Genomic DNA, 27,969 nt, shown 5'->3' on the forward strand with positions numbered 1-27,969 from the left:
TTTTGTAATGTAAACAGAATACAAAATAGAGATAATTATCCCTAAACATCCATCAATAACCATCCACATACATTTAACGATTAAACGCAATATGGAAATTAAAAGTCACCAAAACTGTACCCGGTCTTGCCACTTGTACTACGTAATAATATAGGTAGTAGTGATCGATAATTATAAATTTTATTTGATTGGTAGAGGCTTGCAGGCGACGGTAAATCTCCCCTATCATCCTTATTTTTCATCAGAGTTAAAATTAAATTTAAAGTTTTACACTTCATAATTATTTCTAATTAATTAATAAACATTAACACAAATGATTGAAAGTGAATATTTAACTAAAAGTCGAGATTAAAAGTGTAGATTTTGAAACTTAGGGATCAAAGTAAAACAAAACTCAAATTCCACAAGTAAACTTGTAACATTTTGATATACCTAACGACTAATTGAAACCAAACTTAAAACTTAAACACTAAATGTGTAATATTTTAAAACTTAATAACCAAAACTTATATATTTTTCCTGATATAAAAAGTAAATAAAAATCTCATCATTCTTAGACCCAATAGAGCTCAAGTTTCAACCCAACAATAGGTCAATTTTAGTGAAAGACTGAAACATAGAGGTCATAAAGAAGATTGGTGAATGAAATAAATAAAATCCCACTTCCCAAGTAGCCTTTCTAAGTCTGATTTACATATATATAACTTAGAAAATATAGAGTATTGAAGTTTGGCTCATATGGCTTCAAATTTTCATGGCTTCCTCATCTTCTTCTTCTTCATCTTCATGTTCTTTAATTATATGACATTTTTGGAGGCTGCTTTGGTTCCAGCGATGTATGTGTTTGGAGATTCTTTAGTGGACGTTGGGAACAATAATTATCTCAATTTTTCTGCTGCGAAAGCCAACTTTTATCCTAATGGCATTGACTTTCCCACCGGAAAACCCACCGGAAGGTTCTGTAATGGCAAGAATCCTGCTGATTTTCTTGGTAAGTAAAAACTCATACCCCATCAAATACCTTATATTTTTCTTTTTGGAACCCACCTTTTTAAATTTTAAGTTCTAAATTTAGTTTCCGTTTGGCCTTAAAATTTTAAAATGTTACATTTTTATCCTTATATTTTTAATTGAATTTTTATTTTGTCCAAAAATTTTAAAATGTTACATGTTATTATCGAATCTTGAGTTTCGTTCTCATTTTGTCCATATATAGGTTGCAATAACCCTTAAGTTTTTGCTGAACTTTTTGGTATTTGTCATTGATTTTTTTGTTAAACTAATTAAAACCAATCAAGGTGTGAACATTTTTAATTAATTTTATTAGTGATGAACAACTGGTAAAGTTAATTAATAGACATTAACATCAAGAACTGAAAGTGAGTATTTCATTGAAAGTTCAAGATTAAAGTGTAACTCATAACGCTTTAGGGACCAAATTGAAACTAAACTCAAAATTTAAAAGTAAAAATACTACGTTTTGAAACCTAAAGACCAAATGAAAACTAGGACTAAAATTTAAGGGCTAAATTCTTTTATTTATTTATTTTTATTTCTATAACTTTGTAATGTAATATCTGCTATATTTTAAAGACTGTTTCCAAATATAGGAGAATGAACCAACCTATTTACAAATATAACAAAAGATCATTGTATATATATTACTGATAGACACTCAAAATATTTCCAGCAATTTTGTCATTTAAAACAATTATCAATACTTTAATCATTGGGTGTTATTTTTAATTTTTAATTCTTTACCACCAACATTTTTTTATATGAAAAACAACAAATTATTATTGTGGAAATGTAGGTTTTGTTGTATGTTTTCTATTGGGAATAATACCTTTTTGATCTCTAGATTTTAACTCTAGTTTCTATTTGGTCTCTAGGTTTTTAAATGTTACACATTTAATTCTTCAGTTTTGAGTTTTGTTTCAATTTAGTCCTTAAGTTTCAAAATGTTATAATTTTACTCTGAAGATTTGAATTTTGTTTCAATTTGATTTTTGGGTTTCAAGATTTTATATTTTTAACCTTGATTTTTCATTAAAAACTCACTTCCAATCATTCAATCAATTTCTATTAATTAATTAAAAATAATAAAATTAAATGAGAGTTAAATGAGAGTTTAAATGAGGTCATCAAACGATTAATGACTCTCATTAAATTATTAACGAGAGTTTCACCAATATTGTTCGTAATTTAATGTGAGTTTTTACTGCTATAATTAATTAAATGAGGTCATCAAACGATTACAAAACTCTAGAAACAATAAAATTAAATGAGAGTTTCACCAATATTGTTCGTAATTTAATGTGAGTCATTATTTTATTCACCAACCCTCTTAAAATACAGTCAAACCAAATTCTATAGAGATTTATTGTAGCATAGAACATTTCAACCTACCTTCAATAAATGATTAGCGACATATATATTTTCTTCTAATTTATTAATAATTTTATTGATTTTCTCGAACACAACTTTTTGTAGGTTGGCTTAGGTTATAAATTTTGCATAAAGATTTTCTTTTATCCCCATTCCTCTCTTTAATTTTTATTTTAGTTCAGTTTCATATTTATGCTTTCAAAATGTTCATTCTAATTAACATATTTTTAAAATTTTGGTTCATTTGATCTTGTATTTTTAACTTTAATTTATTTTATGTTTTGTATATTTTAAAAGTGACTATTTTGGTTCCTTAAATTAAAATGATAGGACAAAATTTGTCCCTTTTTGAAGCAAAAGGACCAAATAGACATTTTGAAAGCACATGACTCAAATGAACTAAAGTTGATAGTACAAGATTAAAGTAAACATTTTATAAATATAGAGACAAAAACGAATCAAAGTAAAAAATATAGGACAAAAGTTATACTAAGTATTAAAATTAAAAAAAAATAGTTATAACAACATGGGAAAATGAGGATTTTAATTTTAACAATTTATTTTTTAGTCAAAAGTATATCTCCCTCAACTAGTTTACGTACAGGTTGAGGTTGGCCATTAAGATCATGTAGATCAATACTTATTTGAAATACATTTGAAAATAGATAGGCTTTATAAATACAAATAAAAAAATTTTAATAATATCATTGACCAAAATATTGAAACTTCAGAAAACGAAAAATAGAACTAAAAAAGAGTAAATATTTTGGATAATTTCATCAACTTTCTTCCTCTAATATATTATTAATTATTTAATTTGGGTTCAACTTGTTTAATCTATAAATTTTAAAATTAATTATCATTTAGTTTTGAAGTTTCAAATGTGATATATTTAATTTATTCTAATTTTTTAGGATTAAATTTCAATCCTAGCTAAATTTGAAATGAGTTTCCATATAATTATGTTGGATATATAAAATATATATATATATATATATATCAACAAAAGTCTCATAAATATACTTTAACTCTCAGGTCATCATTCAATCATATCAAATTTCAAGGATTAAATCACTTTTTAAACTTCCAACCATCAAATAGAATTAGAGTCAAATGTGTACGTAAATAATAAAATGAATGTTTTAAATATTTTTAAAAATATTTTTTTTCAATTGAGTACATGTGATTTTTCATAATATTGATTAATTAATTAATGTTATTATGTTCATATGGCATAGCTGAGAAGGTGGGTTTGGCTAGTGCGTCATCGTATCTTTCAATTATTGAGAATAGAAGTCATACATACAACATCAACATAGGCGTCAACTTTGCCTCTGGAGGAGCCACAATCATTCCACAACCAAATCAAATATTTGTAAGTAAAATATTATCCTTTCTATGTGACTCACATAAAATACTTTTAATTGAGCTAGTTTTTGAATGAGTTATAATTTTGGGAGTTCATGGTTTTTTAAAAATAGGTGAATCTAAAGAATTAAGTTACATATGAGACAAATAGTCAATAAAAAAAAAAATAGAAGAATGAACACACAAAAATTGGTAACTCAGTTCGATATAATTACAATTATGTTTGGGGACAGTTTGCCTAATGAAATTAAATGATATTTTCTCAATTTCTCTGTTATGTTAAGATTTTATATTCTCACATAACATGGCTGAATGGGTGCATCATGCATTCACCAAGTTTCTTCAAAGAATATTCGTTTATTAAAAGAAAAGTTTATATTCTTTTTATTGAGTTTTGCAAAATAAGACAGAGCCCTTAGTATTTACACACAATTTGATTGAATCTGACTTATGATTACCTTTTATATCTACAAATTAGATGGATTTAGAAATTACATATACGAATAGATTTAGGGAAAATTGCCCAAAATGATCCAATACCTAAAAACTTCTATGCAATTGATCACTTTTTAGAAAACATGTGTTTTTCTATCCTTTTTAAATGCGAATGCCAATTTTGCCCTCAATTTTTAAATGACTATCCGCATTCCAAAGTGACAGAAAATTGCCCAAATTGACTGAAAAAAACTTCTATGTAATTGACATTTTTTTCGAAACATGTCTTTTTACCTTTTTTAGAAGTGAAATACGAATTTTGCCCTCGATACTGAATGATCCAATTCTCCAATTCTTCAATTCTCCCCCTGGTCTCTTTTGTTCTTCCTCTTCAACAACCACAAAACTTCATTCAATGCAATACAAATATTTCATTCCATTCTCTGTAAACATTTATTTTTCACCAATATCATACATTCAACATCTATAAGTTTCTTTGCATTTTTTTCTGTGGGTTTTAGAGCAAGAAAAAATGTATATTGAAAGAAGACGATCATTCATCTTACTCAAGTAAACGATAAGTGATATCGCCTACATAGCATAGGATCGCTCACTACAAGTAAATGATCATGTACCAGTGAATAGTGATCACTGACCACATGGTACACCATTGCTATTCATAGTTGGGATGCGATGGCTAATCACATGGCAAGTGATCGTTGATCAAGATGTAAACAATTGTTTATCATGTTGTCAATGATCGCATACTACTTGCTTAGTGACCAAAAACCTTTTCTTGTCATTGAGAGCTAGTTGTCCCTAATTGTCTTATTATAGGCTCAATCATGCTACTTTGCATATTTGTGCACTATGGTGGGGAGTGAAACTAGATTGAAAGCAACTATGTTGGAAGTGCCATCAAAGAATTAAAGATTATAAGTAATATATATAACTTGTAGCCAACTAGTTTGTCTTTTGCACCGACAACTAAATATCGAATCATATAGGTTTGAAATACACATAAAATATTGTTACAACCTCTTGGTCCTAGCTTTCCTAATGGATATTACTAATTATGAAGATGTTAGTTTGTTCTCAGAAGGCAGTGATGCATCTTGAATGTCGTTGTTTGTATTAGTGACACTGAATGATACAGGAAGTGAACATTGATAATATGTAACTGCAAGGTGTTGATGCTTGGATTGTGTTAGGAATGATACTATACTGAGATAAATTATGCGCCAGATTGTAGCTATGTTATGCATTTAGCTATGTGTTTGTCACAAGTTTTCATATATCAACTCCAAGTATAAATAAGATATAAGTTTCTCGGTGAGAACTGAGGTCAAACACAGGGACTTGTTTACTAAAATGTTTGTGTGGTTAATGTGTTTGCGGCGAGAGCTAATTAAATTACAACGGAGGAAAAGAAATTAAAGACATGCGAACATGAACCTATACAATGAAATTAACTAAGCACGCGATGAGCAACTTAAGAATGATCCCGATAATTCTAAGAAATCGACAACTTTAGCTTATAGTGGAAAATAAATAGAGAAAGTAGGGTTGGGGGAAGTCAATTCCAAGTTCCTAAATCTAACATCAAGGGTAATCCATGCTCTTTAACATCCATTCATCACACACCTCTCGATGGCTAGCCACATTTTTCATATCTCTATGACACATGAATGATGTCGTGTTGAGCATAAGGTTATTTCTATTTCTAAAAACACTTCTTATTTTACATAGTGAGTTCCACAACTATTTACCCTCTCGGGCTGTTGGTTATAGCTACTCGACTAGTCTATGAGTGATCATAGACAAGAATTACATAGCCATACATTAAGTAAACAAGATTAACCCTCAAAACATAAACTTAGCTCATGGTATTAAGCTTCCCTTTTACCCTGTGGAATTTAGTTACCCATGGCAAAGGAAAAAGAAATGGTAAAGATAGATGAGATGATGAAAGTAGTCATGATAATATATAGAAGTAGGAGATGCCAGTTACAAAATGAATTAATGTCTTAATCACAAAATGCAATACAACAAGGAAAAGTGAGAAGTGAGAAGTGATGTGCAGTTATAAGTAATTTCTTGTTTTAGTCTGATGGGGTGCTAAGGCTGCTGCTGAAGCTAATGGCAGTATGAAATGGAAAAGACTCTCTCAAGCACTTACTCCAACGAGTTTTTTTTTTTTTTTTTTTTTTTTTTTGTGATAAACCAGAGGGTATTTTGAAAGTGGGAGAATGCTCCAGGATGCTTTCAAATGTGCTCTTGCTCATGGTCCAAAGATTTTGGCTAAAGATTCATCTCTCTCCCCACACGACTCCTTTTCACAGGCATCAAGGCTCTATTTATAGAGTCATGCGCTGACAACTATGGGTATTCTACTTTGATTCGTCACCATCTCTGATTTCGCTGGTGAGAATTTCAGCACTGCTATCATGGTCAACACGTTTTAAAGTTATGGCAGAAGATCCACTGGGATTGTATCAGAGATCCCAAAACATGCGGTCAAATGTTCTTTCATCAGGTAAGAGCTCAGCACATACGGATAGATCCTGCAATCAGTTGAAAAATATAATACTTATTGTAGGTTAAATCATGATATGCGGTCAACATGAATTTCAAATGTACTTCAACACAAATATAGCTTTAAACATGAATTCTTAGTATTATCAACACATATTCAGCGTATATCTAGCCTCATTATTCTGAGTACTTGTATTTCTACAAGTTATCACAAGACAATCCAATCATTCCAACGAATCAAAACTTTGGTTTTCTAGACCCGACACATTCGACATAAAATATGCAAACCATGTCTACACTTGATGAGAATATCGAGTTGTGTAATTTAGGGGATGATAGGAATGAACCATGGGGTGGATATCATGCATTGATCACGTTAATTCACATGATCTTGAATGCAATCTCCAATTAAGATGTACTCCAAATTATTGTTTTCACCATGTACATGAATAATTAGATGGACCACATCTAATTCCAACACCATCTACTTTCATTCCACCTGTGGCAATGCCCTCAACTCCAACTCAATCAAATTATTCTATGGTTGGACCATCTTATAATGACTTGATGATTGTACTACATGATTGGCTGAATGACGAGGATATACATGTCGGTCAAATTTTATTTTGCAAGTATGATTTGTCGATTAAATTGTCAATGCTTGCGATAAGAAAGAATTTTTATTATTTGGTAAAGAAGTCAATGAAGACGTTATTAAGTGTTTGTTGTTTAGATAAGTCTTATAATTGAAGAATTTATGCAAAGACATTGGATAGAACTGATTATTTCAAGATGACAATGTACCCTAGTGAACATACTTGTGCATTTTAAATTTAGAGCTATTATCATCGAAGAGCTAAGAGCTGTGTTATTGAACACTTAATTAAGTTGAAATATGAACAAATCGAATGGTCATATCGTCTAAGAGATATAATTCAAGAAATTCGAGGAGATTATGGAGTAAATATAAACTATGAATAGGCTTATCGCATTAGAGAGAATACATTGGTGTACCCATGAGGGTTGCTAGAAAGATCTCATGCCATTATTAATGCATATGGTGAAACATAAAAACTTCAATCTAGGTAGTGTATTCAAGATTGGAATGGAAAATAATATTTCACATATCTCTTAATGGCATTGGGACCTTATATTAAAGGATTCATGAACCACATTCGTCTTATGATTGTTGTGGATGACACCCACTTGCATGAGAATACATGGGTATGTTATTGATTAGTATGTCATTGATGATAATAACAACATATACCCTACATTCGATATTATCGATGGTGAGACTAGTGCATCTTGGAATTGGTTTATGACAAACTTGAAAGCAACTGGTGAGTTGTAGGATTGGTCGTTATATCAAATCGTCACAAGTCCATAGGGAAAGAAATTGCTAATGTATTCCCTATGCATTCCATGCCCTATACGTATACCACAGTAGGAATGATTTGACGACTCATTTAAAAAATGAAGTGTTCATTTCAGTCTTTATGTTGTAACCAAGCATATATGATGTCTGAATTTGAAATCTATTAGACTAAGCTGCAATAGTTTGACAGGGTGATGCGTTATCTAAAGGAAATTAGGTTACAATTGTAGGCAAAAGTCTATCAAGTTCACTGTCAATATGATATAATGACAACAAACATAGTAGAATGTCTCAATGAAAAATTGAAAGATGCTTGAGAACTTCCTATCAAAAAACTGTTGAAGCATATACATGATTGGTTATGGGGTTGGTTCTACATTCGTCGGTCAAATGCAATTACATGCTTAACCATCGTGTTTAAATGCACCTTGGATCTTTTTAAAGCGAAAGAAGTAAAGTCTAAAACTTACTGTAATTCTTCATTAAAGATCAACCATTCCCCCATGTACCTACCGTCCACATTCATTACATACATGTCAACTGGAGAAACACAATAGGTTCTAGAGTTTGCTTCCTTTACTTTAAGAAGATTGAAGGCATAGTCGAACACGATGGTTGTGCATGTAATTACATTCATTCGACGAATGTAGAACCAACCCTGTAGCCAATCACATATGTGCTACAACAGTTTTGTGATAGGAAGTTCTCGAGCATCTTTCCATACTTTATTGAGACATTCTACGATGTTCATGGTCATTTTTCATGCCTGCAGTGAACTTGATACTCTTGCCTACTGTTATAACTCGATTTCCTCTAGGTAACATGTCACCCGTTAAATTGTTGGAGCTTAGCTCAGTAGATTTCAAATTTAGATGTTCTATATGTTTTGGTTGCACGATAAAAGAATGGAATCACCGCTTCGTTGTTGAAATGAGTCATCAGATTACTCTTTATGTGAAATATGCATAGGACATGGAATGCATTAGAGAATACAATTACAATATACAAAGTTGGTCGTATCCAAAGTATCCCCAGGATGAGGTACCCAATCTTATCCATATACTTATAGACCTTTTTGGCTATATACTAAAACTTGATTCTCTTTTATATCTCTACACAAAGTTAAAGTATTCAGACTATATCCATGAGTTTGTTTATTGAAATTTATAATAGAATACAATTTAAATAACACTTTTATTGAATGAAGTCTCAATAATACTTTTATTGCAAAATAAAATATGTTTAAAAATTACAAACTACGAGTTTTAGGACATTCTCAACAATCTCCCCCTCGAACTAAAATTCCATTGAGTTACAAATATGCATAAATATACAATGTTGAGAAAAAGAGAGAAAATAAAATAAACTAGGGCATCTATATACCGTTGACATTCTCCCACTTGCCATAGATTTATGAAGCTTGTAGTCCCAGTCCTACCAGATGATTCTCAAACACTTTAGCCATGAGGGCTTCATAAATGGATCAACAAGATTATCTTTAGAGGCTATTTTCATGAGTATCACGTCTTCTCGATGTACTATATCCCTGACAAGATGATACTTCGCTCGACGTGTTTTCTGCGTTTATGGCTTCTAGATTCTTTTGAGTTGGCAACTGCTCCACTGTTATCACAATACATGATGATCGATAGATGTATATTTGGAACCACTTCCAAATTAGTCATGAATTTTCTGAGCCATACTGCTTCATTAGCTACTTCACATGTAGCTACATATTCAGCTTCCATGGTGGAGTCAACAATACAACTTTGTTTGATGCTTCTTCATACTATAGCTTCTCTGTTGAGAGAGAATACTGAACCTGAAGTAGATTTGCTAGAATATATATCAGTTTGAAAATCATAATTAGTGTATCCCATAAGGATCAAATCCTTGGAACCATACACGAGCTATAGTTCTTCATTCTCCAAAGATACTTGAGGATATTCTTAACAGTAGTTCAATGGTTGTGTCTAAGGTTGGACTGAAACCTGCTGACTATTCTGACTGCAAAGCATATGTTTGGGTGTGTACAGAACATAACGTACATCAAGCTTCTAACTGTTGATGCACAAGGAATTCTTTTCATTTCCTCAACTTCTTGAGGTGTTTTAGGACACTGTTCCTTAGATAAATGAATTACGTGTCTAAAAGGCAGCATAACTTTTTTGGAATTTTGCATATTATATCTTGACAACACTTTGTCAATATAAGATGCTTGAGATAGTGCTAGCATTCTGTTTTTGGTATTCTGAACAATTTGGATTCCAATAACATACTGAGCATCTCTTAAATCTTTCATTTGAAATTGCGATGCTAGCCATCTTTTTACATTAGCAAGGAATTTTGTCTCATTCTCAATGAGCAGGATATTATCAACATAAAGTACTAGGAAAGCTACAGTCTTGTTGACTATTTTATTGTAAATAGAAGGTTCGCCAACATTCTATTCAAAGCCATAAGATTTTATCGCAGTGCCAAATCTTATATTCCAGGATCGAGATGCTTGTTTTAACTCATAAATGGATCTTTTAAGCTTACAAACTTGTTGTTATTTACGCTATTCAATGAACCTTTCTGGTTGAGACATATAAATACTTTCATCAAGATGATCATTCAAAAAGATTGTCTTGAAATCCATTTGTCATATTTCATAATCATAAAAAGCAGCAATGGATAAAAGTATTATAATAGATTTAATCATGGCAACAGGAGAGAAGGTTTCTTTATAGTCTACCCCGTCTCTTTAGGTAAAATCTTTTGCCATGAGTCTGGTTTTGTAGGTTTGTACCTTACCAATTTGGTCACACTTTCTCTTGTAGATCCACTTGCAACCTATAGGTTTTACTCCATCTTGTTGATCTACAAGCTCCCATATAGAATTGAAGTACATTGACTCTATTTCTAGGTCCATGGTTTTTATCCATTGGTCTCTATCTACATCTTTCATTTCCTGTTTAAAGGTCAATGAATCCTCTAAGCCATCATCAGATATGATGACTTGAGTTTCTGTTAAACCCATGTAGCAGTCAGGTTATTGAACAACCCTCCCACTATGTCGAGGCATTCTCAATTCATGAGAAGAATATAATGGACCAACAACTTTTGTTGAAGGACCAACTTGATCAACAACTTTTGTTGATTTATCTGTAGATTTACTGGACATCTCATTTAATACTAGTTTACTGCGAGGTTGATGATTTCTTATGTGGTATTCCTTTAAAAATGTAGATTAGTCGATAAAAATACTTTATCTTCTTGAGGATCATAAAATAGACCACATTTTGTTTCTTCAGGGCATTCTATAAATAGGCATACTTTTGAAAGTCGTTCCAATTTCTTAGGGTTTTACACCAACACGTGTGTCGGACATCCCCAGATTCTATAGTGACGTAAACTACCTTTACGTCATATCTATAACTCATATGGTTTCTCTGAAACACTTTTTGAGGGAACCATGTTCAGAATAGTATGGCAGCTTGTACTGCATAGCCCCGAATTTTTATACGTGTATAGATTTCTACAAATGTTGATTTCACAAAATTGGCGATTATAATGTGAATAGACGATTTTCAAATAAATCTTGTGTAAGAGTCTAAATTGATTCACTTATGTAAGTTTAGAGATTTAATTGATAAAATTATAAGTCTTATATGATGTTTACCTAACTAAAACATAATAATTAAGGGTTTAAATTGATATAACTATGAAACTCCAAAGTTTAAATTGATATAATTATTAATTTGGGACTTAAATTGATACAACTCCTAGAGTTCAGAGTTTAAATTAATACAACTATTAGTTTAAGATTTAAATTGATACACCTTCTAGAGTTTAGGGTTTAAATTAATACAATTATTAGTTTAGGGTTTAAATTAATACAATTATTAGTTTAGGGTTTAAATTGATATAACCTCCAAACTTGAGGGGTGTAAATTGATATTGTCCTTTAAAAAGGAAAAAAATTAACAAACGAGGACCAAATTGAAAATTTTAACCCCATAATGGTCCACAATTGAAATAAAACTCAAATCATAAGAATCAATTCGAGAGTTTTCACAACATTGAAGCATATATAATTGAAAGTTACTATTGATTTTCTAAATTAAAACAAAATTTAGATTCTATTTCACTACATGGAAGTTGAAAGCTGAAACTAAGTCATAACTAGCCATAACTATTGTTTTTTTTAAAAAAAAAAAAAATAGATTCTATTTCAATAAATAATACTTTCAAATTTGTTTCAAAGTTTCTAAAATTTAAATCTTTTGTTGAAGTTTTGCATTATTTTTTTTAATTCTTTTTCCTAATTTTCAATAAATTACTAATTAAAATTGAAGTAAAATAAGCTCAAACATTCAACCATATATTCATCAGTCGTTCACATTTCTTTTTCTTTATAGTTTGTTATTGTAACTACTTGTATCAGACAAATGTATAAATAATCATCATTTACAAATTTTTAGTAACAACATAAAAAGCTTACAAGGAAGCTTGAAATATGTAAAAAGAAAAGGTGTGACTTAGCTCTTGAATAAAAACTCTTCCCCTACCCGTGGATGTAGGCATCGTTTGCCAAACCACGTATATCATTGTGTAAATCTCTTCCTTATCTTTTCTTTTACAAGATTGCATGTTCTTCATCGTCTTCATTCACTCAGCAATCGCTCAAAACAATCAGAAAGAAAGAAAAGGGTTAGCAAAGTTTCTGCAAAACGATAGAGAGAACGAGAAAGAGAAAGAAATTAATTGTTCTGAAATTCCAATCAGAATCAAGAATAGTCATTCACTTCCATCAGGCAAAAGATAGTGGGATATTCCACATGGTGCACATCAGCTGGAAGATCGTGGACAAAGGAGAACCAAGTTTTCTACCAAACCAATTTAATTTGGGGCAAAATAACTTGGGTTCACGATTTATATCAGCAAACAGAGCCTACAATTCATCATTTGGGCTTTCACAGTTCATAATCTCAAGTCTGTAGGCCCAACAAAGTGGTATCAGAGTAAAAGACTTACAAGATTGCAGTTCTTGAAGATTCAAGTTTTTCACTCTAAGATGTTAGTAGCAAGATTCAAAGTAGAGAAGTTCGATGGCAAAGGAGCTTTTGGCCTATGGAAGGCCAAAATCAAGGTAATTCTTGACCAACAAAAGGCTCACAGAGCCCTCCTTGACCCGTCAACTCCCCTGCCACAGTGACAGCTTAAGAAAAAAAAGACTGGGAGCTGGCAACTTAGGGTACATTAGTCCTAAACCTTAGTGATAGTATTTTAAGACAAGATTTAGATCAAGAAACAACCTATAGGATGTGGACTAAACTGGAAGAATTATATGCTACAAAAGATCTTCCTAGTAAAATGTACCTTAGGGAGAAACTCTTTACATTTAAAATGGATTCAAATCTTTAACTGATATTAGATGAGTTCAAGAAAATTGTTACTGAATTCAAAACCTTAGGAGAAAAACTTGGTGATGAGAATGAGGCCTATGTGCTTCTTAATTCTTTGTCTAAACCCTATAAGGAAATTAAAAATGCTCTAAAATATGAAAGGGACAGTATAAGTACTAATACTATAATATCAGCCCTAAGAACTTGAGAGCTAGAGTTATAGATTGATAAAAAGGATCATCCTTGTGGTGAAGGGTTATTTGCTAAGGAAACTCTAAGAAAAATCACTCAGAGGACAGAAAACCACATAACTCAGAAGATAATAAGTCTAAACAAAAATTAAAATGTAATATTGCAAGAAGAAAGGACATTTAATCAAAAGATAGTTTTATCCTAAAGAGGGAGAACCAAGAGAAAGAAAATGACTCCAAAGGCAAACAGCTCGAAGAATCTATTGTAGAAGGTTCTTTTATCTACTCAGATGCTTTAGCCTCAACCTTAGACAAATCCAACCATGTAAATTCTCTAGGAAAACATGATTAGGTCCTAGATTCTGGATGCACCTACTACATGACCTCAATGAGACCATGGTTTAACACCTTTAAAGAAATTGAAGGAGAAATGGTTTATATGGGAAATAACCAAGACTATAGGATAGAAGGCATTGGCTTTGTTTCTATGAAGCTTAAGGATGGAACTATTAAACTTCTTAGGAATGTGAGATATGTTCCACTTCTTAAGAGAAAACTGATCTCCTTAGGTATGCTTGATGCAATTGGGTGTGAGTACAGTGGTAAAGGAGGAACCCTTGAGGTGCTAAAAGATTCTAAGGTGATACTAGTTGGGAAAAAGATAAATGACTTATTTGTGGTCAAAGGAGTTGAAATGATGACAGTGGCATATGTTGCCACCACAAATGAGATCACAGAGGCTGATGTTTGGCGCAAGAGATTGTCTCACATTAGTGCTAAAGTTCTAGAAGTCCTATCTAAACAAGGGATTCTACCTAAAGGTATTTCAGAAAATCTAACTTTTTGTGAACATTATGTTTTAGGAAAAGCCACAAGGTAAAGTTTCACTAAAGCACAACACACCACAAAAGCTATCCTAGATTATATTCACTTTGACCTATGAGGTCCAGCTTCTACACCTAGCCTAAGTGGCTCAAAGTATTTACTTTCTTTCACTGATGACTTCTCTAGAAAAAGTTGGGTCTACTTCCTTAAAATTAAAGACCAAGTGTTTGATAGGTTTAAGGAGTGGAAACTCATGATAAAGAAGCAAACTTCTAAAGAAATTAAATGCCTAAGAACTGACAATGGACTGGAATTTTGTAGTAAAGAGTTCAACAAGTTTTATAAGGAAACAGGAATAACTAGGCATAGGACTGTTAGATTTACTCCTCAACAGAATGGAGTTGCTGAAAGACTAAATAGAATAATCATGGAAAGGGTTAGATGTCTTCTTTAAGATGTAATCCTTAGTGAAAAGTATTGGGTTGAGGCAGCAAGCTACACTGTATACACCTTAAATAGGTGTTCTCATTCCTCCCTAAACATTATAACTCCTGAAGGAAAATGGACAAAACATCCACCTAACCTAGAAAATCTAAGGGTATTTAAATGTGTTGGCTATATTCACCAAAGTCAAGGGAAACTAAAGTCTAGGGCAGTAAATTGTATGTTTGTTGGGTTCTCAGAAGGTGTTAAAGGCTTTAAAATGTGGAATCCTATTGAGAAAAGGTTTGTCATAAGTAGGGATGTCACTTTTAAAGAAAAAGAGATGTTTATACAGAAAGAGAAGACAACTTATGAAGTTTCTAAAGGCCCTAGTACTGCTAGGATTGAGGTGGAGACACCTAAAGATTCTTCCACTAGTCATAACCCTCCTAATGAAACTGAAGAAGAAGAAGAGGAAAACTCAAGTGAGCATACTGAGAATACTGAAGTTATACATGATTTAAGTCAGTATTCATTGGATAGGGATAGACAAAGAAGAATGATAGTTTCTCCAGCTAGATATACTGAAACTAATTACATGAACCTAGTCTTAAATGTCACAATAGCTCCTAATGACCAAGAACCAACTACTTTTGAAGAGGCAGTAAATTGTCCTAATGTTAGGTCTTGGATTCAAGCTATGTGTGAAGAAATGGAATCACTCACTGTCAATAATACTTTGACCCTAGCCTCTTTTCCTAAAGGATGCAAACCTATAGCTTTTAAGTGGATATATAAACTAAAAGAGGGTGCTACCAAAGAAGAAAAGCCTAGGTACAAGGCAAGGCTAGTGGCTAAGGGGTTTACCCAAAGGGAAGGCATAGACTGCTCTGAAATTTTTTCACCATTAGCAAAACAAACCTCTATTAGACTTCTTTTATCTTTAGTTGCTCAGTACAACCTTCAACTAGATCAATTAGATGTTAAAACAACTTTCCTTCATGGAAATCTAGAAGAGGTTATCTATTTGGTTCAACCTAAAAGGTTTGAAGAAAGAGGGAAGGAAGATCGATATTGTCTCCTAAACAAATCAATATATGGTCTTAAACAATCCCCTAGATGCTGGTACAGAAGATTTAATGATTGCATAAAGAATATTGGATTTCAAAGAAGTTTTTATGACATTTGTTCTTATATTAATTCAACTACCTATAAGGACAAAGTCTATCTACTACTATATGTTGATGATATGTTACTAGTAGAGAAATCTAAGGAGGATTTAAAACATGTCAAAGATCTCCTAAATAGAGAGTTTGACATGAAGGATTTAGGTCAGTCTAAAAAGATTCTTGGGATTGGAATTCAAAGAGACAGGGCTTCCTCTATTCTAACCATTAGTCAATTAAGCTATTGTGAAAAAGTTATTAACAGATTTAATATGTCTAATGCGAAACCTGTCACTATACCTATTGCTAGTCATTTTAAACTTTCTTCAGAAAACTCACCAAAGGAAACAGACATAGAACATTTGACTCAAATGCAATTAATTCCATACAATCAAGCAGTAGGTAGTCTAATGTATCTAATGATATCTACTAGACCAGACCTATCATACAGCACAAGTCTTGTCAGTAGATATATGTCTAACCCTGGAAAAAGGCAATGGGAAGCAACAAAATAGATTTTAAGATACTTAATTTGGTCTAAACAGTCAAAATTAACATATCAAAGTACAAAAGAAACAGATTTAGAGCTATATGGATATGTTGATTCAGATTTTGCAGGTGACCAAGACAAAAGAAGATCATTAACAGGTTATCTATTCTTATATGATCCAAATTTATTATGTTGAAAAGAAAATTTGCAGTCAATCACAACATTATCAACCATAGAAGCAGAATACATGGCTTTATCAAAAGCAATAAAAGACGCTTTGTGGTTAAAGGGGTTGATGAAGGACTTTGGTATTAATTAAACAGTAGTAAAGATCTACTATGATAACTAAAGTGCCATTCATCTTTCCAAAAATCCTCAATACCATTCAAGGACCAAACACATAGATATTAAATATCACTTTGTAAGAGACAGAATAGAAAAAGGTGAAGTCGAAGTGTTAAAAGTTCATACCAGCGAGAATGCTGTTGATATGCTTACCAAACCTGTGTCGAAGCTCAAGCTAGCAATCTGTCTTAGTCAGATCGGCTTCCAGCTTCCTGAAAAAGGGTGAAGACATATCAAATCTAGAAGGAGAAGAGCTTGCATGTTGAGCTTAAGGTGGAGTTTGAAGTAAAATAAGCTCAAACATTCAACCATATATTCAACAACTGTTCACATTTCTTTTTCTTTACAGCTTGTTATTGTAACTACTTGTATCAAACACATGTATAAATAATCATCATTTACAAATTTGTAGTAACGACATAAAAAGCTTACAAGAAAGCTCTAAATCTGTAAAAAGAAAAAGGTGTGACTTAGCTCTTGAATAAAAACTCTTCTCCTTCCCGTGGATGTAGGCATCGTTTGCCGAACCACGTATATCATCGTGTAGATCTCTTCCTTCTCTTTTCTTTTACAAGATTGCATGTTCTTCATCGTCTTCATTCACTCAGTAATCGCTCATAACAATCAGAAAGAAAGAAAAGGGTTAGCAAAGTTTCTGCAAAATGATAGAGAGAACGAGAGAGAGAAAGAGATTAATTATTTTGAAATTCCCATCAGAATCAAGAATAGTCATTCATTTCCATCAGGCAAAAGATAGTGGGATATTCCACATGGTGCACATCAGCTGGAAGATCATAGACAAAGAAGGACTAAGTTCTCTACCAAACCAATTTAATTTGGGGCAAAATAACTTGGGTTCACGATTTGGATCAGCAAATAGGGCCTACAATTTATCATTTGGGCTTTACAGTTCATAATCTCAAATGTGTAGGCCCAACAAAAATGGTAGTTTAGTGATAGACCAAAAAAAATCGTTTGGCATTGATAAAGGTATATTTGTGATTGACTATTAAAATGGCCTATCACTAATGGAATATATAAATGATATTATCAATGTCGATAAACTCAAAATTTTTAAAAAATGTCATATTTGCAAATTATTTAGATGTGTGACATATTTATAAATATAACAACCAATTGTACAATCCACTACAATTATCTTATGTTTAACCACAGAATTGGGCTAATTTGAATATGATCAAGTAACTTTTTAGGATGAGAAGGAAAAAAGAGGATCAAATACTAAAAATGCAACTATCATAAATCGAATACGCAATCTACATATCTTCAGTTTGATGCTCCAACAATTGAGTTATAGCCCTTCAATGTTGCTAAGTTTCCTTTGCAGGTTACGTCAATATCACTATCTAAGCAAGTGGTCTACTACAATTCTATATATGAAGCGTTGGTGAGAGATTTGGGAGTGAATAAAGCAAAGGCACATGCATCCAAATCTCTATATTTGATAGAAATTGGAAGCAACGACATATTTGCCTACTTTGCATCACCCAACCTTGACAAAATCTACACTCCTCCACAGTATTTGAACTTAATGTCTCAACATTTCGAGAAGCAATTAAAGGTATGTTTTCAAAGGATATGTATGTGGGTGTTATTATATTCGTAGCTTATTTTATAAGAAAAAAAGATATAACTTTACCCCTTATATGTGGATGTAATATATATATATATTTGACTTTTGACTTGCATGTGCTTCAATAATAAACTTGTAAACTTCATAGTAAGTAGTGACCTACAAAATAAAAATAACGGCATATTAGTATGGTACTTACTATATACATTTGGACGTTTTAGTCAAATAATGAAAGAAAATTGTAGTAAATTTTAGTGTTAGAGAGTTGAGAACTCGGTAGGACTTACATCTCCTTTGAGTGATGATGACGTATTTATGAGAATTGACCTAAGATTTTTGCAAACACTAATCAACTCAGTCCTTGGGTTATGGGGCCTAAGGGTTGGTTTAGCACAATGACTAGTTGGCCTTCGACCTCTTTCTGTTATTTATTAGTAAATAGGAAACCGACACGTGTCCATGGTGTTTTAGACGGTTTCTTCAGGTAATTCTCTTATTCATTATTCTTTGACTCTTTGGTGTTTGAGAATTGGAATTGACTATATTTGTTTAAGGATGTTTTGATTTTTGTTCTATGAGCTGTTTCGCTGGATGTCTCAGGATATGTCCTACAAAGGTGTACCTCGGGATTCTGATTCTGCAGTTTATTTTTCCTTATCTGGAAAATCCTACGTAATTATGCTTCTAGGATTTTCTTCCTTTTTTAAGCTCTGCAGATTTTCAGTGGGGTTGTTTTCCTTTTTCCACTGTGCTTATTTTAGATCAAACTGTATTCTTGCTAGGGTTGCCGACTGATGTCTTTGATTTGTAGTTTTGTCTTTTGTGGGTGGCTAAACAACTTGATCATCTGTCAATCCTAAAGATTCTAAAGCAAGGAGTTTTGTTGATCTTGAGGTATTGTTTTAGATTGTCTTGAACCTTAAATTGATTTTTTTTTTTGAAAGAGTACTAAAGGTCGGGGATTAGTAGATGCACTTGGATATCTCAACTAAGTTCGCATATTCATAGCGCCCTCATCACGCCCCGATCCAAAATGATGCATTAATTCAACGAGAATACATAAAGGCAAGGAAGCCCAAAGTGCAAGTACAAAGGGGAGGATAGGCTAGAGGAAAGCATTCCAATTGAGAGCTATACAAGAAGCATCATAATTACAAAATAAATTAGATCTAGTACTCCGACGAGAAGGAAGATTGATAAGGTCTTCCCATAAGTGTCCCAGGGTTTTAGCCTCATTGAAAGTTCTTCTATTTCGCTCCCATTAAAGAGACCAAAGGCAAGCCCCAATAGGGGGTTTGAGGAGGTAGATTTGAGATTGGCCAACAGTTGCTTAGCGAAAGGGCAATGCATAAAGACATGTTTAGCAGTTTTGCCATCATTTTACAAAGAATGCACCAGTTCGGGCTAAGCATCATTATAGGAGAGAAAACCTGACATTTATCCCTAGTGTTCAAGCCTTTATGCAGCAGAATCTGTAAAAAGAAATGGGCTAAAAATTTACTTAAACAAATCAAGCTCCAGCTGAATCTCTTCGTTCCAGCTCACCTCACACAAGAAAACAAAGCATCTTTAGAGAAGTTAACCAAAACAAAAAAATAACTTCTCAAGACTGCTATATTTAACTAACTCTTTGTATAAATATGTATTGAAATTAAATCAAGAGAGTGAGAGCTCATTTTTGTGTGAATTTGTAAATAAACATAGAGAAAGACTCTTTAAAGCTTGAATAATAGTGAGAATCATACAAGTGGATGTAAGTAAAAAATGATTGAACCACTACAACTATTGTGTAGATCTTCTTTTTTCTCTACACACTTCTTTGATGCATGTTGATTTCTTTGATTCTACAAAAATCATCAAGATCTAGAGAAGCAACAGAGAGAAAACAAGTAAGAGCCCTAAAGAGAGATATCAAATTTCTAAAAATGAAAATCAAATTGAAGAGTTAAAGTTTTTTTACTTATTTAATGATCTGTTGAGTTTTATGTCCTTAAACTCGTGGTTTGTAGACAATAAACTCATTCTATAAATCGATAAAGTTGTTATTCAATATATGAATTGCTTATTTCATTTTAGAAATAAAATTTAATAAACTAAAAAAATCCATGACTATTATATGAGTACTTGAACTTTATGTGGAGATATAAAAGTGGATCAGGTTCGAGTAAATAATCAAAATGATCTTAGTATACGAATAAGGTTGGGTGCCTTATTCTGGTAACACTATTGGATACGACTCACTTTTTAGTTGTTACAAAGAGTTGTAGAGTGCTACAAACAAAGTGATCTTGATTCGTTCATGACATGAGAAGTGAGGGCATCCTGTGCAATGAGTTTGCATAAGATCAGACCAAGAAATAAGTCACTCTTACTTTATAATGTTGTTTACTATTTAAGACTAACTATTTCAAAACTATGACTTAGGTAACTTGACCATAATCTCGAGACTATGAACTCCTATTTCAGAATTATCCTTAGATTTACATGGGTGAGGGTTGGCTCAACAGTGCCGACTCAATAAACCTCCCATTTCAGGAGTAAGACTGAGTAGATAGTTGGGGACATAGGGTGCAAGATGGAATTCACTCCTACCCACTTTCAGGGATAGTAGAGAGGTTGTTCCCTTAAATGCTGACTCTAGGTCTTGAATCGGCCCTCTTCTCTTACTGTCCTGAGAGGGACTCAGTTTGATGATCGGATCACAAACCAATTGTTCATTAGAGGATAAGTGGGACTTAAGGAACAAGAGGTAATCTTGGGGGTAAAACAGCCTTTTGTGATCCAACCGTTATTATGAACAACCTGTGAATGATGAACATACTAATTATGGTCATATCAAGTTGACACAACATATCTACAGTGAAGGAAGTGCAACTACTGGACTTTAGTGGAGTGACCCGATAGTTAAGAAATGGGGGTTAATTTGGTGTAAATAGTTTAGCCAATTAATCTCTGATCGTTGGAGCATCTGTAGATCCATTAGGTCCCCCTACTAGCTCACAAATGGATTGGCCTTAATAACATGACAAGTTGATTTGAAACGTTCAAATTCGAATTAAGGGAATTAGTAATTATATGTGATATAATTACACGTTTAATTTTGGAATTAAACATAATTGGAGAATCGAATAATATATAAATATGATTTATATATTAATTTCATGAATAGAAATTCATGGTGATGGATTTGGTGACAAATTAATTTAATCTTATTTTGATATTAAATTAATATAAATAATTAAATTGTTTAATTAATTATTAATTATTAATTTTATTAGAAAAATTGATTATTGAATTAATTTTTGTAAAACTAATAAAATTTCAATTTTAATTAAAGAAAAAAAATTGGAAAAAAAATTTATTTTGAAAATCAATTTTCAAAATAAGAAAGGAGAATTGAAATTGAGAAAAATCTCAATGTGAAATTTTCCCACTTTCAATCAAGAAAGTTAGTCACCTTCTTACACATAATTCGATCACCAAATTCAAGGAGTATCTGGTATCACTTCAAGTGATTAGTTTGCATGAGGGTCATGTAATAAAACCACTCTTGATTGAGTGGAAAAGAGGATGCAATTGTTAAATTTATGAGTTTTTTAAAGTTGAAGAAGTTGTTCTTCAACAAGCTAAAAAACTAGAAAACCTCTCCTTCAATTTTCCTAAGTTCAAGCTTATTTTGAGTCTCACAACTCAATCTAAGGCTTATAGAGAATAGTAGGGAAGCTCTAGTGGTGGTCCACCACGAGATTTGGAGAACATTGCAGCTCAAGTTCGTGTTTGAAAAGGATCTTCAAAGGTATGTAATGAAACCCTCTTAATACCTCAGAATATGCTTAATTTGATGTCAAAAATTAAGGAATTAGAATGCCTAATAATCCTGTTTTCTTTTGCTGTATGTTTTTGTAAACTACCACTTCAGCTACGTGACAATTTCATTACCACGCATGTTACTTATGAATTTTCAAATTCAGGTCATTTAAAACAGAAGTGTTTTTCTGTTTAGGCCTTATCAAATCCGAAGTTAAAAGTCACACAGCCCAAAGGTTTTCGACTTTATAGAATCTATATAAAAAAGATGCACTTTTCGAGGAGATGAGTTGATCAAAGAGAACCAACATCCATGTTTAAAGTAATAAGGATAGATTAGAAATTTTCATGACTTTGACACTGAAAAAACCATAAGTTGAAATTCTCCATCGAATTTGATCTTCTTCAGTGCCAGGTCTCGGGTGAGTCCAAACATCTGAAATCTGGTTCCAGGTGCCTTCTTTGGTAGTCATCAGAGGTCTATGAAATTTGAGGCACCACTCTGTTGAATCTTCATTCCAAGCATCTTTAATGGTAATTAAATCATCACCTGCCAGTGTAAAAAAGCTAGGATAAAGGTCACATGACAGTTCACTCGAAGTCTAAGGCTAATTGATTCTTGAGAAGGGATTCTTAAACTTAAGGGGAGCCTAAGTTCGTCAAGTGAACTAATCATCTTCATTTGAAAGTAGAAAAATTACATTTGAGAAGGAGTCTTAAACTTAGGGGAAACATAAATGATCGTTTACTAATATGTTCATGTCACACCGTCTCCCGACCCTTTTCTCTCATACCTGAAAGAAGATGTGAAGATAGCTGATACCACCTTTGTGATATCAACTGCTCAACTTCATACCAATTAACAAATAACTAATATGTATGAAACTTAATTAATTTTTATGAATAGTTACAAAGGTTTATATTAACATACAATATTAGCTTTAACAATCCTATTGACTTTCAAAGATAACCCAATCTGAGTCTGCACTATGAGAGAGTAGCAGTTCCAGACCTTGGGTGGCTTTTCCCAGAAAGTTCCTCTTCCCGCTACCTGGGGGGGGATGAGGGGATAGAACATCAGAAAATGTGAGCTAGAATGCCCAATGAGTGGCACTCTTCAAATGAAAACAAGTTTTGTTTAAGGAACACATTTTTTGGAAAACAACTTTCACACATCATAATGCAACCCTTCCAGCCTGGTAACTGGCTATCCCTGGCATGATCATGTATTTCCTCGGGTATTCTTGTGAATTCTCGATATGAATGATGTGGAAACAATCTTAGTACCCTTATAGCTCGTCGAATGTGCACATGTCGACAATATCCAATTAGACGTGCTATAGACACGCTAACAATTTCCCTGTGTACAATCCCAATTTCTAATGCAAATCACAACAAGCAAAATAACACAGATCACATCAACCAATAAAATCCTAAAAAACGCATTTCCCGATCATGTCAATCTTTCAAACTTTACATATATATAATAACATACATATATATATAACCACCCATAGTCCTCATGTTATTCCTTAGAAATTCTCCTAACATATCTCTTGACCCGGATTTCCTTGAAATTCACTTCTTTTCAAAGAAATCCCAAATTAGTAAAAAATTCCTCCAACAATATCATTTTAATCCAAAAAATAACTTAAAAGTAAAAATAACCAGTTTACCCCATTTAAAAATATCAAAATAGGCCTAACGTCCCAAAACACAGCATTTGGAGATTATTTTGTAGGCTGATGGGAGTTGTGGCTGCAAGGTGGGCGTTGTCGTGCACAGCTGGACGTTGCTGGGTGTCAAGCTTCGTATAGGGTGGGCAGGACGCAACGTTGGGCGTCGCGCAGAGCCGGACGTGCGTTGGGCGATCACACGCACAAGGTTGGGCATGTGTTGGGCGATCGTGCGCGCGAGGCTGGGCGATGGGATGCGCACAAGCGTGTGTTGGGGCACTCAGTCATGTAGTCGTGCATGCTGATGAGCATTCGCGTGCCCGGCGTTATGCGTCCATGCGTGCCTGGCGTTGGCCGTCTGCGTGTTACCGAGGACGCGAGGGCAGGGCTGGGCGATGGGCTGCTGGGCGACAGGCGATGGGGGTCTGCGCAGTGCTATGCGTCTATCTGGGCCTTCAGCCTTACAACGCCGATTCCTTTTTCCTCACAACTCCAATTCAAATGGCAGCCAAGAGTCTCTTGCTTCACTCCTTTCTGCACACTCTCACACTAAGTTTACTAAAATTGCACAAGTAATTTGTTAAAACTAAGCCCCCCAAGCTGCCCTATTTATAGGCGTCCAAACTTGCCCACAGTTTGACACCTCCTCCTTTCTCGCATGTCCAAGTGCCCCTCCCTTATGCTAGCAACGACTTCTTTTAACACCTCTGCCCTAAAGTGTCTTCATGACCCTTGGCCAACGCAAAGCCTTTACTTTGCATGTTTTCTCATGTTTCCACCTCGCCTTAGTTCAAGCCCAAATCACCCTTCATCAGCCACTTGTCCAAATGAGTTGCTAACTTAACCTTATTCTCTAAGTAACGCCTTGTCAATGCGTATTCCACCAAATGCCTCTCATGAACGCATGTCATTGTTTAATGCTTGGTCCCTTCTTGTGCCTAGACTACTTTAAGACCATCACATACTTTCCTTTTGCCGCTCACTCGTTCCCACACATGGCTTACCCTTGGCGCATACCCTCTTTAGCTAACACATTACTTCATGCGCTCATCATTTACACATAGGTCGTCGCATGCTCTTCATTGCATACAACACAACCAACCCACACCATGCGTCCATCATGCATACAACACAAACCTCCTTGCCTAGGCCAACCTTGTCACATGTGTCCTATGAGGCCCTCCCTAACCTCAAGATGACTTAGCCATCACATGGCTTCAACGCAAAGGCATTGCCTCGCCCACTCATGCGATCAACTAACCTCTAATTGCCTTGGCCAACGCCTTTCCCTAACCTCTTAAGTCTTTGTGTAGCGCATGCTCCTTACCCTCCGCTAACACCTTGCGTTTGACATGTCCCTCATGCCCCTGCCTAGACAATTCTTCCCTGTCATTGCTCGACCAATCCACACCAGGCGTCCATCATGGACTTGCCAAGCACAACACTCATTGCTTGGTGTCTTGGCCGCGTGCTTCACACCAACGAATGGTGTCTTTATGCATTCCACACTTAATCAATAAGCTCACCTAACCTCTAATGGTAATGTCATCACCTAAACTTTAAATGGCAAGGCCATTGTTTTTCACACCTTCATCCCAATACATGGCATCAACGCATGCCTTCCACACGTAGCCAAAACTTTGTCTCCTAAAACCTCACTTGACTACAACTTATGTTTTAGTCTTCAAGGTCTAGTTTTCAACACTTAAGGTATTTTCCTCCTCTTTTATCCTTCTTCAAGCTTCCTTACTAACCAAGTTCCAATCTAACTCACTTAGGTGAAATTTTAGGGTTTTACACTATTGCTTAGGGGGAGCCTAAGTCTCTTTGAGAGGGAGTCTCACACTTAGAGCCTAAGTGATTATCCATCGAGTTGAGCTCTTTGTATGTCTTTGAATTTACCATCTATTTACAAATAAATACAATATCATAATCGCTTGACATTATATATTAGAAAAAGTATATTTTCCGGACACACTGTCCTTAAATGTGGTATATCACCGAACTGAGTTACCAAACTTTGAGTTTTATCTTTTTAAAGTTTATATTTTTCCATTACTGTTTGTCTTTGCTTGGAACATTGCAAGTAATACATTTATACTCTGTGAAAGTGTTAAATAACCTTTTAATTTCATTTGGTATAAATGTAAGATTGCTGGTGGTGTAAAAATACAGATTCAGATTGCCCTTTTTTTATCTTCTGTATTCATCTCAAATTATCATTAATTGATACACCTATACCGTTTACTTTACTCGCTTTCTTTGATAGTTAATGTGATGACATATTCAGTGTTATTTATGGCAGCGATTGTATGAAAATGGAGCACGTAAATTGGTGGTAATTGGTGTGGGGGTAATTGGATGCACCCCAGCAATGAGATACCAAAACTTCACTGAAGGATGCAATTCTGAAATGAATCGGTGGGCATTTGTGTTCAATCAACATCTCACATCAATGCTTAAGAAACTCAAAGATGAGTTATTTGGCTTTCATTTTTCCTACTTTGATGGCTTCTCTATCATGCTTAGCACCATTCACAAACCCACTTCTTTTGGTATGCTTATTCTTCCTATTTTCTATATTCCCTTTTTCACACTTTTCTCTATAAGCAAACTTTCAATTAGTTGAAGTTTTCTTTTTCTATTTGCTCAAATAGAGGTAGTGATTAATGCCTTAATGACTATTTGAATTTTTTATTTTAGTTTTTTGAAAATTAATAAGTTATAGACACTATTTTTATCTATTGATTTCGTTTTATTATCTCTATCTCGGAGTGTTGTCAAAAACAAAACCAAATTTCAAAAATTAAAAAGGTTAGTTTTTATCCAAAACTTGTGTCGTTTTGGAATTTAGCTAAAAATTCCAATCTTTACTTAGAAGGAAGGAAAACAACATGGTAAAATTGCAAAAATTTCAAAAATCAAAAATAAAAAATAAAATGGTTAGCAAACAGGACTTAAATTATGGTAACACCATATACATTCTTGAAAATCATTTCCTTCAAAGTACTGATCACTAAAATTGAGAGAGGAAACAAGAATAAAAAGAGATGAATGGTTTGCTTAGATTAACTTGAAAAAAATATTTTTATTTAAACTATTTTGATAAAAAAATTGTTTAAAATACACTTTAAAAGTGTTTTAAATGTTATTTTAAATGGTTATGAAACACTTTAATTTTTTTTTAAAATGATTTATTTTAAATAGTCGCCAAACATGAGGTGAATTAATGAATATATTTATAACAGAAGTCAATAAAGAATGTGTAAATTTACCTAGTACACATACAAAGAAAAATACATAGAAAAGACATGTTTACATGTTCTGCCTTTTTTTTTTTTTTTTTGGTTAATAAATTTTTTGGTGGAGATAGCTTCAAGTAGAATTTTAGCATCAATTAAAGTTGTAATCATTTAATTTAATTCTGGTAATAATTTAATTATAAATTTGTCTTCTTTGACTTTTATTTTTTGATTGTCAGGATTTAGTGAAGTTAAAGTAGCATGTTGTGGGTCTGGTAGACTAAAGGCTGAAGTAGCTTGCATTCCAAAAGTATCTTATTGCAACAACAGAGACAAGCATTTATTTTGGGATAAGTACCATCCAACACAACAAGCTCATCACTTTTTTTCTGATTTAATATTCAATGGACCACAAACATACACTTTCCCCATCAATGTTCAAACCCTTATAGCTATTTAAATCAACCAAATTTGGAAGCATAACACTTGTGGAGATAAACAAATGTGTATATGAATTATGAGGACTTCTTTATTTGGTTTAGTTGACTCATTATTCTTGTAGGGTTCTCTCTTTCGGAATTGCACAGGAATATGGTTTGATATTTGGATATAAAAATTCAAGAAAACTAAATGAATTGATTAATTTGTATTTGATTATAGAAAAAGATGAATGCAAATACTAATATTGGTATTGTCGAAATTTGCTTGGCATTAAA

General features: G+C 33.2%; 1 protein-coding gene across 3 annotated transcripts; it reads left to right on the plus strand.

Annotated features, from left to right (window-relative positions):
- Positions 1–593: 593 nt before the first annotated feature.
- LOC120090271 (GDSL esterase/lipase At5g55050-like) lies at positions 594–27,814 on the plus strand. Of its 3 annotated transcripts, none has more exons than XM_090306596.1 (5): positions 594–991; positions 3,627–3,763; positions 18,271–18,516; positions 26,302–26,566; positions 27,493–27,814. In XM_090306596.1, exons 1-5 carry the CDS (start codon positions 739–741, stop codon positions 27,711–27,713), a joined length of 1,122 nt encoding a protein of 373 aa, XP_090162722.1. In that variant the 5' UTR covers positions 594–738; the 3' UTR covers positions 27,714–27,814. The 3 variants fall into 3 exon arrangements, with proteins under 3 accessions (XP_090162722.1, XP_038903765.1, XP_038903764.1); XM_039047837.2 differs by having other exon boundaries at positions 598–991; positions 26,317–26,566; XM_039047836.2 differs by having other exon boundaries at positions 603–991; positions 18,283–18,516.
- Positions 27,815–27,969: the final 155 nt, after the last annotated feature.

The sequence above is a fragment of the Benincasa hispida genome, chromosome 11 (genome assembly GCF_027475165.1).
Source record: "Benincasa hispida cultivar pf3 chromosome 11, pf3_genome.v1.1, whole genome shotgun sequence".
In the NCBI taxonomy this organism is placed as follows: Eukaryota; Viridiplantae; Streptophyta; class Magnoliopsida; order Cucurbitales; family Cucurbitaceae; genus Benincasa; species Benincasa hispida.